Raw genomic sequence first — 17,767 nt, forward strand, 5'->3', positions numbered from 1 at the left:
GTTGGCGTCTCATTGTGTCCTGTTTATCTTGGTTTCTGCTCCCTGGGTTTGTGAGGATACTCTCTGCTTGTTGTTTGGCCTTGTGCCTTTCTGTTTCTATGAATAGTTCTTTCGACCCAAAAAAAAAAAAAAGATTGACCAACTAGGGTAACTTCCCATCCTTTGTCATCCCAATTGCCACTGCGCCCTTTTCACCCTCCTACATCGCTTCTTTCTCCTCACGGTTCCTGCAGTTTTTTATTTTATTATTTATCCTGTTTCAACTCTTGTCACACAAACCATAGCACTAGAAGCAGCTCGTTAATAAAAAGTAAATTTAAATAATTAAATAAACACTAGTAGAAAAAGAAGCCCTGACCTTCTCTACTTTCTAGTTTCTAGAACCTTCTTTTGTTCGTGTGTTCTTTCCAGACCGTTAAACCCTAACCCTAGAGATATTTTATGTTTCGGATCTAGGGTTTTTGAGGTTTGGTGGTGACTGGAGCTTGGATTTTAGTTTCATTTTTTTTACTAATCCTTTTTTTTTTTTTTTTTGTCAATGAATTGCCATTAACGATTTTAAACTTTTCTGTTTCAGATTCTTGACTTTTTTGGATGAACATGCCAAAGAGGTCATTTTTCTTCAAATTTAATTTTACTTTTTTATTTTGTTTTATCATTGAATGTTGTTGTTTTAGTATATGATTGTTTTGAGCTTGTGATGTCCAGTGTTAATCTAAAAAACGTTGGAACTTCACGTATGAGATTAGTTCTTCAGTGTTAGTATAAAGGATGCCGGAGCACCACATTTTGATTATACTTGTTGTGAAACTTGAGATGCTACTCTGCATGCCATTTAAGTATATGCATTGTTGGAAAAATAGAGGATTAGGCGAGATTAGTTCTTCAAAGTTAGAAGTAAATGCTATTGGCCTTAACTTCTGCTTTGGTTGGCTTGGGTCGCAGGGGTAGAAGGCTGACCGGCAAACCAGGGTATGTTCTTTGCCAGGTTTAGATGCAACTGGTTTTATTGTTGAATGCTATTGATTTAGATTATGAGTGTTGTGAACTCGCGATGTTCCTCTGGTTTTTTTTGCCATGTATTTTTCGAAAAAAGTTTACGATTTACAGGTTTGTATTCTTGTTTTCCCAAAGTAAATGAGGAATCGGTGAGGTTAATTCTTTTGTGTTAGTCGAAAAGAATCGGGAACACACCACAGTTTTATATTCTCATTTAACTTGTGATGTTCCTCTGTTATAGCATATATTTGTTGAGATTATGCTTTTAAGTAAATTTTCTGTTCTTTACTAGGCTGTTTGGATGCAATTTGATTACATTTTCCGAGATTTTCCTATGCCTATTGCCGCAATGATACCAACCCCTTGGCGCTGGAGGCAGAGGAGAATGCAAGTCTGCAACGCGAGATGAATTTGTTTATGGCTACACTAATTGCCGTGGCAACCTTCTATGCTGGACTTTACCCTTCACGCGCTCTTGTTAAGAACCAGCTCCTTTTCCAATTCTTTGAAGTCTTCAACGCCGCAGGGTTTTTCATCTTCATTTGGATGATGAAAATCCTCAGCAGGGGTTCCCCGTTCGAGTTTACATTGAAGCCGTTCCTCCCTTTACTGTGCCTTGTTTACATACTAGGCGTTGCGAAAATGTTTTCTTGCTCCTGCTGCACCTGGAGGTTATGAATGTGCTGATGTAATTCGATCAGAAACATGGTAACTCTGTTGTCTAACTGGTGTTTTCGTGAATGAAAAGTTTTGATGTAACAGGTTTGATAGGGGGGATGCACATATATCCCTCCATTTACGAATAACATATCTTGAGCATATAAATTAAATGATCGGGAAATGTATCAAGTAAATGAACGGTTTATTATGAATATGTTACTTGGTACTTTACACTGTTGATTTATTCTATACATTTGAATGACTAAGTTGTGAACTTGTGATGCTACTATTCTCTTTTTGTTTTTGCCATTTAAGTATATGTGTTTTTAAAGAAATAGAGAATTAGGACAAATTAGTTCTTCAATGTTAAGGACGCCGGAACGCCACATATTTAGATTATGATTGTTGTGAACTTGTGATGCTCTTCTGCATTTTTGTTCCATTTGAGTATATGCATTATGCATTCTTCGAAGTATAGAGGATTAGGCGAGATTAGTTGTTCGGTGTTAGAATAAAAGGACGCGGAACACCACTAGGTTTATTTTCTGATGATACCGTTGCCATGGCATTGGCACCTGAGACAAAAGAGGCTGAAGCGCATTCAACTGAGCAAGGCGGGACGGTGAGCATTATGCAGCACTAATTGCCTCGGCAACCCTATATGCTGGAATTCACTCCTTCAAAAACTCTTGTCGAGAAACAGTTCCTTTTCCGACTCTTTGAAGCGACCAACACCGTTGTGTTTTTCATCTCCATTTGGATGAAGAAAACCCTCAACAAGGGTTCCTCGATCGAGCTTTGCATGAACCTGATCCTCTTTTTACTGTGCGTTATCTGCATGTTAGGTCTTGCAATGGTGTTTTATTGCACCTGAAGTTTATGAATGTGATGTTGTAACTCTGTAGGAAGCATGGTGACTTTGTTGTGTAACTTGGTGTTTTCTGGCACCTGAAGTTTCTGAGTGAAGATGTACTTCTGTAGGAAGCATGTAACTGGTGTTTTCAGGCAGCCGAAGTTGATGAATGCGATGACGTAATTCTGTAGGAAGCATGGTGATTTTTGTTGTATAACTGGTGTTTTCGAGCACCCAAAGTTTAGGAATGTTAACTGGTGTTTTCTTGAACCGTAAGTATATGAGTGCTTGTTTAACTGCTATATTTGAACCAATTTTTTAAAAGACGCGACCCGAGGCGCGCCTAGACGGCTTTGGAGGAGGGGCGGGAGTGATAACACCTCTGCCCAGTGGGAGTGGGCGAAAACTCGTCGAGGCGTGGTCGAGGCGAGACTAGGCGGCTGAGGCGCGCCTAAAGGCGGTTGGAGGGCGTTCCCAGATCCATCCCCGACCCAAAATCGAAGTTGAATGCTCTGTTTTCAAGCTTTGCCATCTGGGTTTAGGGTTGCAGGTGTGCGGCGTCTTCACGAGGAAGACGACCGCGGAGAAGAAGGAGGGTTTTTTTTGTTTTTTAAAGACTTGGTCCAAAACGACGTCGTTTTGGCCAAGTCTTTAATTTTTTTTAAATGACTTGGCCCAAAACGACGTCGTTTTGGCCAAGTCTGTTACTCTTATATCTAAAACCCTGCTGTTTCCTCTGTTTTTCTCACCTCTTTCCTCTGTTTTTCTCAACAATTCCCTATTATTTAAGGTCCCGTAAGGCTTCGCCTCACGCCTAGGCTGGGCTATCCCTCAGACGCCTCGCCCACGCCTCACGCTTTTAATACATTGATTTGAATACAGTTTCCACCTGCTTTCTGTGAATTGGTATTTTATTTTATTTTTTTAGAGAGATTAATATTCTGTTTTGAATGTGTATCTCTTACAACTTTAGGGGAATAATTTCCCTTTTTTTTCCCTTTTCGGTTCTCTCTTTTGATCCTTCAATCAGAAAGCCAAGAATGAACATGAGGTTATAGAGTGAGAAAAATAAAAAATAGTGTGCGGAAATCTCTTCCTCAAATTCACTATGAGTCTCAAACTTTGTGCATAAGTGGAAAATACTTTCTTCTGATATGTTCAAGCGATATTCTAATTAGCGTAATCTAAATTATGAAAAAATGAGAAGCAAATTGTTGTCACTAATTTGAGTATTTGACTACGCAAAAGTATCCGTCGGTGAATAATTTTAGCAAGGTTACACTTTTTTCTCTTCCAAGTTGCAAGACTTTCTCAGTTTTCCCGAGAAATTTGTGCCTGCTTGCTGTAGCTAGCTGTTTTGGTCACGTTGCTCTATTTCCATCCAGTTTAAGAATGCATGTCACATACTTCTTGTTGGTGCGCCAAGTTTCGAGCGTTTCATATCTTTATTATATCCTATCTATATACAATAAAATACCCGAGCAAATTAACAATCCTCTTATAAATATAGATATTTTACAACAAAATTATGATGTTTGTGAATGCATTTTTATTATACATGGTCCATGAAATTGACCCTCACTTTTAAGATGGTTTCTAAAATTAAAAAGCAATCAATGTAGTCATTGAAAATAGGTGTTTTCTTAAACCTTAAGTATATATGAGTGCTTGTTTAACTGCTGTATTTGAATATAGTTTCCACCTGCTTTCTATGAATTGGTACTTTATTTTATTTTTTGAGAGAGATTAATATTCCGTCTTGAATGTGTATCTCTTACAACTTCAAGGGAATAATTTCCCTTTTTTTTTTCTTTTCGGTTCTCTTTTGATCCTTCAATTCGAAAGTCAAAAATGAACATGAGGTTATAGAGTGAGAATAATAAAAAATAGTGTGTGGAAATCACTTCCTCAAATTCATTACGAGTCTCAAACTTTGTGCATAAATGAAAAATACTTTTTTTCTGATATGTACAAGTGATATTCTAATTAACGTAATCTAAATTATGAAAAAATGAGGAGCAAATTGTTGTCACCAATTTGAGTAGTTGACTACGCAAAAGTATCCGTCGGTGAATAATTTTAGCAAGTTACACTTTTTTCTCTTCCAAGTTGCAAGGCTTTCTCAGTTTTCCCGAGAAATTTGTGCCTGCTTGCTGTAGCTAGCTGTTTTGGTCAAGTTACTCTATTTCCATCTAGTTTAATAATGCATGTCACATACTTCTTGTTGGTGCGCCAAGTTTCGAGCGTTTCATATCTTTATTATATCCTACCTATATACAATAAAATACCCGAGCAAATTAACAATCCTCTAATAAATATAGATAGTTTACAACAAAATTGTGATGTTTGTGAATACATTTTTATTATAAATGGTCCATGAAATTGACCTTTATTATTAAGATGGTTTCTAAAATTAAAAAGTAATCAATGTAGTCCTTGAAAATATGGTCGCAAATCAATGTGGTCATTCTGTCACAATTTTGTTAAAAATTCAATTAAGTACTGATGTGGCACATAAATGGGCCCCACAAGATTTACGGGTTTTTATCCCAAATAGTCCCTGAAATTGACCCACATCATCAAGATGGTCCCTGAAATTGAAAAACGATCAATGTAGTCCTTGAAAATAGGTGTCGCAAATCAATATGATTCTTCTGCTACAATTATGTAAAAAAATTATTATGTGCTAATATGGGCTTAATAATTAATTAAAAAATTGTCTAAAAGCGTTTTTGCACTATGGATTTTTTTTCTTCTTATAGTAGGGCATACTCCGAAGAGAGATCCCTTCCATAAATTCTAGGCACAAGGCTTAACCAAGGCCTAAGAGGGGGTGTGGAAATAGTTTTCAACCAACAATAGACGCACCTTGTTTGTAACCTCATTATCTCAAGGCAGACCTCGTCGTTCTTTGCATTACCAGACCACCCGGGAACCGCCGAACAACCTCTCCAAGATTAAGGTTGTGAGGATGTTGATCACCTAAATGTTAATGGTGATGTCCCATAAGTCGTGACCAATCGGCCAAGCCATCACCAAAGGTGATCTCGATCCAAGTTCAATTCAGTGAAGGGTGTCGAATGTATAAAGATGGGTGTATTGAGATTTTTTTTAGAGACTAGAGAGTGAATGAGGTAGAGAAATGTGGACTGTGATCGGAGGTGATTGTAGGACTGGGTTTTTGGGTTGACAATTTTTTTTATTAACTATTAAACTATTAAGCCTATTTATAATTTTTTTAAATTTAATTAGACTTGTGTGACCCATTTATGTGTCAGATCAACACATAACAGAATTTTTGACAGAATTGTGACGGAATGACTACATTGATTTGAGACTTTACTTGCGGAACTACATTGATCAATCTTCAATTTCAGAGACTATTTTGATGTCGCAAGTCAATTTCCGGGACCATTTTGATGTCGCGAGTCATTAATTTCAAAGATCATTTGTGAGAAAAATAACTCATAGGGCCCATTTATGTAACACATCAACACTTAACAAAATTGTGACGAAAGAACCACATTGATTTGCGACATCTATTTTCAGGGAATACATTGATTGATTTTCAATTTCATGGACTATCTTGATGGTGAGGGTCAATTTCACGGACCATCTTTTAAGCAGAACTATCAAGTGATTTATAAAGACTAGAGTATATTTCTAATGTTTGTGCCTACATTTCTCTTCTAGGTTGGAAGAACGATATCGATCGACCTACAGTACTATTCTCAATTTCTTCGACGTCAAGGCACCTCCTTCACAGAGGATAAACTTCGATATTGATGATGATGTCTTTCATGTAATACGCCTCTCTAAACTCCTTAATTAGTTTCTCTCTACATCCCTCATTACGTGAGAAATGGTGTGACAAGATACTTATTTCCCCTCCTCGACGTCACCACGTACCTCCCCCTTAAACCTAACCACTACAAAGACGCTCAAGGGTTAATACAATTCTTGCTAACAATATTAACTCCATGCACGTACTACGCGTGCCCTACATAGTTTGCTTTATATGAATTCTCAGCTGTCAATTCATTACTTCCAACCAACCCAATCTTTACACTGCAATATATATCGATCCTGACCAAACCACAGAGTTAAGCGTATCAATGGCTGCAGCCTCTTCATCGTCGATGATTTTTACATGCCGACTGATGATTTACTTGATTGTTATTGTTAGTAATTACAGTATTGGTCCTCAAATGGTTCAAGTAGCAGAGGGTAGTCGAGCATTCTTTGTTTTCGGCGATTCACTGGTCGACAATGGCAACAACAACTATCTGATATCGATTGCTCGAGCCGACTCTTACCCTTATGGAATCGATTTTCCAACTCACCGTCCCACCGGCCGTTTCTCTAATGGCCTCATCATCCCGGACCTTATCAGTTAAGTATATACAGTTATTAACTCTGCATGCATGCAGATATGTATGCTTAATTTGGCCTCAATTAATTTATGTGTACGTACCATGTTAACGTGATCACTTAATTCATCTATTATTTTTTAATTAACAGCTAATTAGTTAACATGATCATGATAATTAAGGTCAGAAAATTGGCTCAAGAGAACCCCCAATGCCATACTTGAGTCCACAGCTTAACGGACGAAGGCTACTTGTTGGTGCAAACTTCGCTTCCGCGGGAGTTGGAATTCTCAATGAAACTGGCGCTCAGTTTGTAAGTCACTACACACTAATAGTAGTATTAACTCGTACTATAACATATGAACTAGTTATGTCATGTAGCCCTATTACAGTACCGCAAAATAACTACTCAAAAATGATAAGCTCATTGAGATAATTTGATTGCTCTGCACTGCCCATGCAGCTAGATATACTCAGAATGTTTAGGCAACTGAACTACTTCAAAGAATACCAGCAAAGAGTGCAAGCCCTGGTCGGAAAGCAGCAGACCAGAAGACTCATAAGCCAATCACTTGTCCTCATCACCGTCGGCGGCAACGATTTCGTCAACAACTACTACTCAGCCTCTTCCATTTCTCAATCTCGCAACCTCCCCCTCCCTACTTACGTCAAGCTTCTCATCTCTGAGTACCGAAAAATTCTCATGGTAATTAATATTAATCATTGCACCAATACACGATAAATTTGTTTGTGTGACTGTTGTACTGTCACATAATCTTATTAATGCTTGTATTATAATATACGGATGCATTGACGTAACACCACACGACTAGTGACAATCACACAGAAAAATTACTCAATATAAGAGAAGTTTAATTAGTTAACTTGGCAGAATTTATATCAACTCGGAGCACGTAGAGTTCTGGTTACTGGTACAGGACCGATGGGGTGTGCTCCGGCAGAGTTGGCGGCTAGAAGCACGAATGGAGGATGCTCGGCTGAACTTCTACGAGCTGCTGCCCTGTACAACCCACAACTCACTCAAATGTTGGCCGGACTCAACAAGAAACTTGGCAAAGATGTATTCATATCTGCCAACACTAGGCAAATGCATGCAGATTTCATCAATAACCCCCAAGCATTTGGTACCAATTCATGAATTTAATTGGTTTTCGTCTTTAAATTATGATATATTGACTGCTTTTGAAATGACTAGAAGTACCTTATGATAACTAAAAGCACGTCTGACTGCAAAAGTTGAAAATGCTCATGGAGAAACACATGTCAGGTGCTTCTTTATGAAGCATGTGCCAGATGTTTCTTAAGGAAGCACTTTTGAAGTTCTTTTTTTAGGCAACACTAGGATTTTAACAAAAATATCAACATGTTTCTAATAAAGCACTTCTAGCAAAAGAACTTTTGCGCATAAATGAATTTCTACATAAGCAATCTCACATGAAAAAAGCAAGCTCAAACAAGTGCTTAATAAAAAGCAACAGTAGAGACTGATACTAACCTAGTCATATTATTCCACATATATCTATTTATAACTACAAGCCTCCTTACATTCGAGGCATATTAATTATGTCATTCACTCATATTATAACGCACGGTTGTGTGCTCACCGCAGGCTTTACCATATCGAAGGTAGCATGTTGTGGGCAAGGACCCTACAATGGACAAGGTCTCTGCACATTTCTGTCCAATTTGTGCCCAAACAGAAACCTGTATGTGTTTTGGGATGCCTTTCATCCATCTGAAAAGGCTAATAGAATGTATGCAGAGATGATCACCACAGGCTCAACTGACTATATGAGCCCCATGAACCTCAGTACTATCCTGGCCTTGGACTCCACCACCTGACCTGAAAGAATTAATATGTTTTTCTAATTTTCTTTGGACAATTTAAGTCATTGTTTAGTTTAATAATTATACTTACAATAATTCAGGTTGCTTTGTTCTCTTTGGTCAAATGTCTCAATTTCAATATTTCGTAATAATTCAGATGGTGCCCTACATACAAGAAGTTCAATTTAGAATCGTTCATTTGTACATTTTACAATTTAATCCGATTCGTTAGGATCAAATTGTAAGACCATGTTGGGAAGAACTTAGAGTACACAACTCTAACACAAGTGTTGGAGAGACAACACAAGTAAACAAATTACTTATATTACACACACAAAATATTACAACATTCACAAGCTATCAAGGACACACTTGAGAAGCTATGACACTCACTCACTTTCTAGAGACACACTCTAGACCACTCACACTCTTACAAGACTACTCTTACCTCTCACTCTCACTTGGTTGCCTACTACTTCTTGGTTTGTTGGTTACTTGGTTGATACAAATGGTGTGGATGCCTTCTCCTTTTATAGGCATGGATGGAACCTTGGAGAAGCATGGAAACATCATGCTAGAGTTATCTAGATAATTCTACTAACTTCCCAAGCTAGAATTATCTACACTAATCTTGCATGTTGGTGGAAACCTCACCATTCTTCTAGAATCTTCCACCAACTTAAGGAACAACCTTCTTTGCTAGAGTTTTCTAGCATATTCCCATTATAGAATCTTCTTGAGAAAACCATGCATGTTTGAACTAGACCAATCTAGTTCCTTTGTACCGACTGATCTTAATGGGCTGGTGTTGATCTTTAACAGACCAATGAAGGAATTTTGCTTCCATCAAACCCAATCCAGTGATAAATTTTGGTAGAAATGAATGTAATACCGCAATGAAAAGATTTAAAATAAGCAAATCAGAGTTATGTCAATTAATTAAAATAATGTGCCTTTCTTTTGCATGTTGCATGCATTTGAGTTATAATCTCTCTTCCTTGTTTTAGAACAGTTAACTTGGGTTTGGGACATAAAGATTTAGAACATAGAAGATTAGAAAATATATCAAACAAATTCAAATGATTTTTGTTGTTTGAACAAGTGTTTGTCTCCACTTGAATGTGGTCTAATAATTTGGGTTCAAAATTCATCCTCTCCTAAATTATTGTAAAATTTCTAACCCTCATCTTATCCTTCTTAATAATAATAATAATATATGATTATCTTTGCTAAATTGATATAATTAAATTGATCTAAAAAATAGAAAGGATGTCAAATTATAATGCTATCCACAAACTTCTTTTTACCTTCCACACACTTTCTTAATTTTTGACTTCTGAATCGAATAAATGGAAGATGATCAAATAACAGGGTCAACAGAAGTGGTGTGAAAGGTAAGAATAAGTGTATGATAGCACCACATATTATAAATGTTCGACATATAATAACACAATTCGTAGACCTTATTTAGATTTGTAATTGTAAATTAAGTCAATTGGTGAAGATAGTGTACCCATCTCTTTCTTTTTTCCTTTTTTTTTTTTTAAAGGGGGACACTTCGTGACAAACCACGGTTATCCACTCATTTTGGGGACCGTAAAGACTCACCTATTTCTGACCACAAGTTTGACTTCCACACCATCTGCAGGTTTTGAACTCGAAATCTCTAATTTTTAGTTTGAATAAAGTTTCGCAATCCATCATTTACTACTAAATCACCAGTTCGTGATTAGTGTACCCATTTCATTCGAATTCCCGTTTCGTTAACTAAAGTCTAGAATAAAAAACTTTAGCAAGAAAAATAAAATAAAAAGAGCTGATAAAAAAATAGAAAATAAAATTCGAAGGACAAAAAACTAGAAAACAGTTAAACCCCTGGAAAAAAGGAAATAAAAAAACAGTTAAACCCCTCCCGCTCAGCCGCTCGTCACTCCCTCACTAAGTGTCAGAAACAAAAGCACCCGCCTTTACATCTTATCCACTGCCGTATGCCCTCCAAATGTCCGCCTTCCTCCTCCCCTCCTCCGTCACTTCCTTCCCCGCCTTCCCCCGCAACTTCAAATGCCCCAACGACGCCGTTTCCCTCGTCGTACGCGCCTCGGCGGTCTCCGCCCCCGAGAAGCGAGTTAGAAGGAAGCGGAGGCAGACCAAGGGCGACGACGACTCCTCTTCTCCTTCCCCTTCCTCCTCCGCCGCCGAGAAGAACCTCCGCTTCGCTTTCATGGAGGAGCTCATGGTCCGGGCTCGCAATCGCGACGCCAATGGAGTCTCTGATGTCATTTACGACATGGTCGCCGCCGGCCTCTCCCCCGGCCCTCGCTCCTTCCACGGCTTGATCGTAGCTCACGCTCTCAACGGAGACGCCGAGGGGGCGGTATGTACATTACTTGTTCTTCAAAATTTGATTTTTCAATTTTAATTTCCATTACTTTGTTGAGATAATGTTGTTTCCATTGTCGCTTGATGTGAATTTTAGATGCAATCACTGAGAAGGGAATTGAGTACGGGGCTTCGGCCTCTCCATGAAACGTTCATTGCGCTGATTCGTCTGTTTGGATCAAAAGGTCGAGCTATAAGGGGATTAGAAATTCTTGCTGCCATGGAGAAATTGCAATACGACATTCGCCAAGCTTGGCTTCTTCTTGTTGGTAAACTAATGAATTGCACATTATTTAGGGGTTGGGATTGCTTCTGGAAGGGATAAAAGTGCTTTGTGATAATTAAAAACGCTTTTGAGTCTCTGAATACGTTTGGTTAGAAAACTTTTGGGTCGTAGAAGCACTTTCTGAGGAAGCTTGTGGTTTAGAAAGTACTTCTTCAAAAGCACTTCCAAGTGTTTTCCACAGAGCACGTAAATTTTTAATAAGAATTTCTACACTTTTATCATAAAATCACTTCTAGCAGAAGCGCTTATGACCAGAAGCAGTCCCGAAGAGGCCGTTAATATCTGTTCCTTAAAATGTGGAGATTTCTTATCTATGTATGTGAACAGAGGAGCTCGTTCGGACCCGCCATTTAGAAGATGCCAACAAAGTGTTCTTGAAGGGTGCCAAAGGTGGGCTCAGAGCAACTGATGAGGTCTACGATCTTCTTATTGTGGAGGATTGTAAAGCTGGGGATCATTCTAATGCATTGGATATTGCCTATGAAATGGAGGCTGCAGGGCGGATGGCAACAACCTTTCATTTCAATTGTCTTCTTAGTGTGCAGGTGACTTTTTTTTCTGGATTGTGTTATCTTCGGTGTTGTATTTCTACGTTATACAGTTCCAGGCAAGATTTGAAATTACAATAGGGATAGCAGTTGATTAAAGTGTCCACATTTTGCTAGTGAATTACTGCGAGCATCTTATGACCTATTTGTTTATAATTATAGTTCCTTTTCCAGTCTTATTCATGTAATTTTTTTCCTTTTGAATGTATATAGGCTACTTGCGGAATTCCTGAAATAGCGTTTGCTACGTTTGAGAACATGGAGTATGGAGATGGTTTGTTTCTTTATGTTTTGAAATCTCTTGTTTGTGATTTATGAATCTTGCTTTTGATTTTGGTAATACCTTATGGCCTTTCTCGAATCGGTGATCACTTCAGCTAAATGTCTTTTAGTATTTCTGGTTTCAGCGGAACATGTGGTTTAATATATTTGTGGATTGTGAAATTGAGTTGTACATTTCTGGACGCAGAGTTATAATTGTTTGTTCAAGTTTAATACTTCTCGGAAGCCTTTGTTTTTCGGTTTTTCAGGGTTTAATCTTATAGTTTTCTTTACAAAACAGAACACATGAAACCTGATACAGAGACATATAATTGGGTGATTCAAGCATATACCAGAGCTGAATCTTATGACAGGTAGCGTCTGTAGCCATAATAATTCCTGCTACGTTTCTTTAAGAATTATGAATATTTTTTGCCTAGCTTATGTAGTGAACGTAAAAAAACTTTAGATATGATGAATATGAATATGATAAGTATAAGAACGAGCTCGGCCCTCTTTACTATGTATTAGTGCTTAGATGTCAATGTGCTGATTCATAGCATATAGTTCTCTATGCGAAGTGCATTATTTGAGAGATTTAATTTTTACTTTTAAAATCAATTCTATGTTTTTATAATACTTTTATATAATTTTATGGAATTTTGACAACTTTGGAGCTCAAGGTTTTAATTCAATATGTTCTTTACAATGGTATTCGTCATTACCTTGGGGTTTTAATATGATATGTAGAGTACAAGATGTTGCTGAGTTACTTGGCATGATGGTTGAAGACCACAAGCGTTTGCAGCCTAATATGAAAACCCATGCGTAAGCATTTTCTTTTTGAAGTATATTGTTATGCCTTGATGGTCAGATTAAACCAGCATCTTATGTTTACATTGAATCTTACTTCTATCATTTTTGCTTTCTTTTCTTTCGAAATGTATTTTTGTACCTTGATGTTCAGGTTGTTAGTTGAGTGCTTTACAAAGTATTGTGTGGTTCGAGAGGCAATACGGCATTTTCGTGCCCTCATAAGATTTGAAGGAGGAACAAAAGCTTTACATAATGAAGGAAACTTTGGGGACCCCCTGTCTTTGTATCTTCGAGCTTTATGTCGAGAAGGTATACCTATTTTTCATTTTGTAGTCTGAACAAGAGTAATCTCATTTCTTCTCGCTCTGTGTACCTAATACTTAGAGATATAAGTCACTGCAACCATTTATCACTGTATTCACTGTATACTTAGAGATACTTAGAGATATAGTTTCTTTTCAGCTCTTTCGTTTGTATATCAAACAAGTTAAGGGCAATATATTAACAGAAGCAATCAATTTCTTTATGGTTCATGTGACGTTAAGGAATTGCGGAAGTACAAGAATTATGAAAGCTGAAGCTTTTACTCCGAATATTGGATTCTATATTTTCTGAAATTTAGGCAAACAAATAAATAATGAAGCTTTTCTGAGATTCACTCTCTTGACTTGCGGTGTCAGTAACCTATCATATATTGTAGCATGTTGGCATTGACGTCTTGGTCCACCTGTTAGGTTCTATCAACATTTTGTAATTTTTTGGAACACTGTATGGATCTTTCATTATTAGTATTGAATATAACTTATTGCCTTGATTGATGATTCTGTTTGTCTTCAGGAAGAATGGTCGAGTTGCTAGAAGCTTTAGAAGCCATGGCCGCGGACGACCAAACAATTCCACCACGAGCTATGATTTTGAGTAGAAAGTACCGGACACTGGTGAGCTCATGGATTGAACCTTTGCAAGAGGAAGCTGAACTTGGACATGAGATAGATTACATGGCCAGGTTGGTGGCTCCATATGTGTTAATAGTTACAATGGTTGTTATGTGCAAGATTAATTTAGTTTTGCACTTTACAAGTTAACGCATAAATAAACAATAAAGATGGATACGGCCCCCTTTTTATACGAGAATCGGGAGCTACAACCAAGCTTGACTTATACCAGACTCCCAAAGCTTAAATTCTTGGGCATGTATATCAAGTTAACAAACACATCACATGATGTTAAATTGTTGTATCAGGTACATTGCAGAGGGTGGGCTTACCGGTGAGCGCAAGCGATGGGTGCCTCGAAGAGGGAAAACTCCACTAGATCCTGATGTTGATGGGTTTATATATTCAAACCCTATTGAAACCTCATTCAAGCAAAGATGTCTTGAGGAGTGGAAGATACACCACAGAAAGCTTTTGAGAACGCTACGAAATGAAGGAGTTGCAGCTTTAGGAGATGACGCCTCTGAGTCAGATTATGTTAGAGTTGAGATGAGGTTAAGGAAAATTATAAAGGGCCCTGACACGAATGTTTTAAAGCCCAAAGCTGCTAGTAAGATGGTTGTATCTGAATTGAAAGAAGAACTAGAAGCACAAGGTCTGCCAACTGATGGTACCAGAAATGTTCTCTACCAGCGTGTCCAAAAAGCAAGGAGAATAAACCGCTCTCGTGGTCGACCCCTCTGGGTTCCTCCTGTGGAGGAGGAAGAAGAAGAGGTCTAACTAATTTTTTATTCTTCTTGCTTCTTATGTTGGGGGGTTGCATACTCTGAAAGCAATGCTTCCCCATTTTGGCTGCACTTGAAACTTCACTCTATACTGATCAAATCTGAATGTGTTTCATCATCTTACAGGTTGATGAAGAGCTTGATGAACTAATCTCACGTATCAAGCTAGAAGAAGGAAATACAGAGTTCTGGAAGCGCCGTTTCATGGGAGAAGGCTTGGGTACTGATCAAGAAAAGGCTCTAGATGTTTCGGATAGTGCCACTGTTGATGATGTTGCAAAAGATGTGGAGAATGACGAAGCTGACGATGATGATGACGAAGACGATGATAATGAGGATGATGATGATGATGACGACGATGAGGAGGAGGAGGAAGAAGAGGAGGTAGAGGCAGAGGTAGAGGTAGAACAAGCTGAGAGACAGGATGTAGAAAGAGTTAAGGAAAAAGAAATTGAAGCCAAGAAACCTCTTCAAATGATTGGAGTGCAGTTGTTGAAAGATTCTGATCAAACAAGTACGACATCTAAAAAAGCAAGGAGAAGATCTCGAATGTCAGCTGAGGTACGACATTGTAGTTTTACTTGTGTTTCACATAATTTTGTCATCGGGATATGAAGGATATGGGCAACTCATCAACTTATTTTTTCTAAATCTTTGAATTTCCTTTTGGTTTTTGATACGAAAATGGAAAGTTTAATGACTGTTCTGGACTATCAGTTCATTTTGCATTTACAATATCAGTTTTAGTCAGCCCTCACGTAATATACATACGATGCACATTGCTTATGGACGTGTATGCAAGTATAAAATATCTGACGAGTGCACCATAATTTAATTTTAGGGCTCAAAGTTCTACCTTAGAAAGGTAATCTAAAGATATATCTAAACACGTTTTGTGTACGGATGCAGGATGATAATGACGATGACTGGTTTCCTGAGGACATATTCGAGGCATTTAAGGAGCTGAGGAAAAGGAAAGTTTTTGACGAATCTGACATGTACACGCTAGCTGATGCTTGGGGTTGGACGTGGGAAAAAGAATTGAAGAACAGAGCTCCTAGAAGATGGTCACAGGAATGGGAAGTTGAGCTGGCGATTAAAATTATGATGAAGGCAAGTTCTTATATTCATACTCCACTCTTCACCTGCAATGCTGTTTTTCGTTTTCTCCCAACGTTCTCATTAACTGTCACTCGATCCCCTCATAACACTTATAACTTAAGCAAAAGCATAAACAGGCGGTTATTTCCTTCTGCTATCTGAAATAGGTACTGCATTTCATTTCAGGTGATGGAATTGGGTGGAACACCCACCATTGGTGATTGTGCCATGATTTTGCGTGCAGCGGTAAGGGCTCCTTTGCCGTCAGCTTTCTTGAAGATCTTACAGACGACGCATAGTCTTGGTTACGTATTCGGCAGGTAAGACCATGTATCGTAATTTGAGTAAGACACATCCATCTGCACAAATGGTAGCTTTGTCAAAGCTGATTTGATCTCATGTATTCGAGCTTTCGTGTTTACATCATGTTTTCTTCTCTTCCATGGCAGTCCTCTTTACGATGAAATCATCTCGCTGTGTCTTGATCTCGGGGAGCTAGATGCAGCCGTTGCAATTGTTGCAGACATGGAGACGACCGGAATCACAGTCCCAGACGAGACATTGGACAGGGTGATTTCTGCTAAGCGGACAACCTGATAGCACTGTCAACGGTAGTTGCAATGCAAGGGTTAAAATTTGTCAACAGTTCTCCCTTGCTGTGTAACTAGAACTAAATTTTGCCCTTGTTTAAATGTTTTTAAAAGCAGCTTCTTACAAAAGTTGGGGCCCCACTTGTGTTTGGTAAATGAAAAAAAAAAAAAAAAACGCTGTTTTTCAAAATCATGGGTTCAAAACAGCAAAAAGTAGAAACAGCTCAACACATGTTTCTAAAAAAAAACGTTTTTTTTTTAAATTGGAGGCAAGAAAACAATACCAATTAATAAAACATTCTTTAATCGCATAAAATCATACATTCTCTGATTTGTATGAGGCACCCTTTGGTGGTGTATCCATGTCGGGTGCCTTGCTCCCAAGTTCCAAGTTCGAATCTCTATTCTAATAGGGAGGAGGATTATCTACTCTCCTATTCTCATTCTTTCATCTCACATATTACTTTTTATCTCATTATCTCTGTAAAAAAAATAATATAAAATGTTGATATGGTTTAACAGTGACCCTTCAAATAGAAGGGGATGAAAGGATAGAGAGATTAGGAGGGTAGAGAATTTTGATCTATTATAATAGATTATAATAGTTAAGAATATCGTATTGTTAAAAAAAATAGCAGAGTACTTTAAAAAAATGACAGACCCAAACCCCGTCCGACGGGTTCGGGCCGCCCCTCTTGGGGCTGAAGACCAAACGATGATCCCTAACAGACTCTACCATCACGCGACCCTCAAAAAATGTAACAGTTGGAAGCTGAGAGTATTCATACCTGATAAATTCTTGCGCACCATATGCGGCAATTTCCATACAAAATAATTTCAAACAGTAACGTGGGACAGTGTGAAGGGTGATCGTCAGCAATGACGTATATATATCGTGAGCTACTATGTCCAACTCATATAAACGGTCAAATGTGACGGTTTATTTTCAAAATTTTGCTACCTTTTTAATTTATTGTCTGCGAATCTCTATTAATTAATAAAATATTCATTATCAATCAAATCTTATGAAATTATCAGTTTAACATTCTAATTAAAATAGAACATGAATAAAAAATATGAGACATAAATGTAATTTCACACAACCAAATTTTGATGTTTTTTTTCTTAAAAACCTCACCTACGTGTAATCATAACATATCTATAATTATTTTCAACCCGCCTGCCTCTAACCCACCTACAAATTATGTAAAAAAATATAAAAAAAACTTCTCACTCCCACATTCTCTATCACTCTCTCCTTCTATTTCAAAAAAATATATATATATATTTCATACACTTTATGTGTGCCCATATACTAGTTCTTAATAAAATAAAC

At 37.8% G+C, this 17,767-nt stretch overlaps 2 protein-coding genes across 2 annotated transcripts; both read left to right on the forward strand.

Annotated features, from left to right (window-relative positions):
• Nucleotides 1-6,607: 6,607 nt before the first annotated feature.
• Nucleotides 6,608-8,921, forward strand: LOC126618575 (GDSL esterase/lipase At5g18430-like). Its single transcript, XM_050286681.1, has 5 exons — nt 6,608-6,904; nt 7,065-7,195; nt 7,346-7,588; nt 7,775-8,027; nt 8,513-8,921. The coding sequence occupies exons 1-5, from the start codon at nt 6,628-6,630 to the stop codon at nt 8,743-8,745; spliced, it is 1,137 nt and encodes a 378-aa protein (XP_050142638.1). The 5' UTR covers nt 6,608-6,627; the 3' UTR covers nt 8,746-8,921.
• Nucleotides 8,922-10,621: 1,700 nt separating this feature from the next.
• Nucleotides 10,622-16,560, forward strand: LOC126618577 (uncharacterized). The gene is made up of 13 exons (XM_050286683.1): nt 10,622-11,104; nt 11,207-11,378; nt 11,723-11,940; nt 12,157-12,217; nt 12,506-12,578; nt 12,955-13,032; nt 13,172-13,329; nt 13,858-14,026; nt 14,264-14,729; nt 14,867-15,301; nt 15,650-15,853; nt 16,028-16,161; nt 16,291-16,560. The coding sequence occupies exons 1-13, from the start codon at nt 10,730-10,732 to the stop codon at nt 16,436-16,438; spliced, it is 2,691 nt and encodes an 896-aa protein (XP_050142640.1). The 5' UTR covers nt 10,622-10,729; the 3' UTR covers nt 16,439-16,560.
• The last annotated feature ends 1,207 nt before the right edge of the window (nt 16,561-17,767 follow it).

Source organism: Malus sylvestris, chromosome 4 (assembly GCF_916048215.2).
Source record: "Malus sylvestris chromosome 4, drMalSylv7.2, whole genome shotgun sequence".
NCBI lineage: Eukaryota > Viridiplantae > Streptophyta > Magnoliopsida > Rosales > Rosaceae > Malus > Malus sylvestris.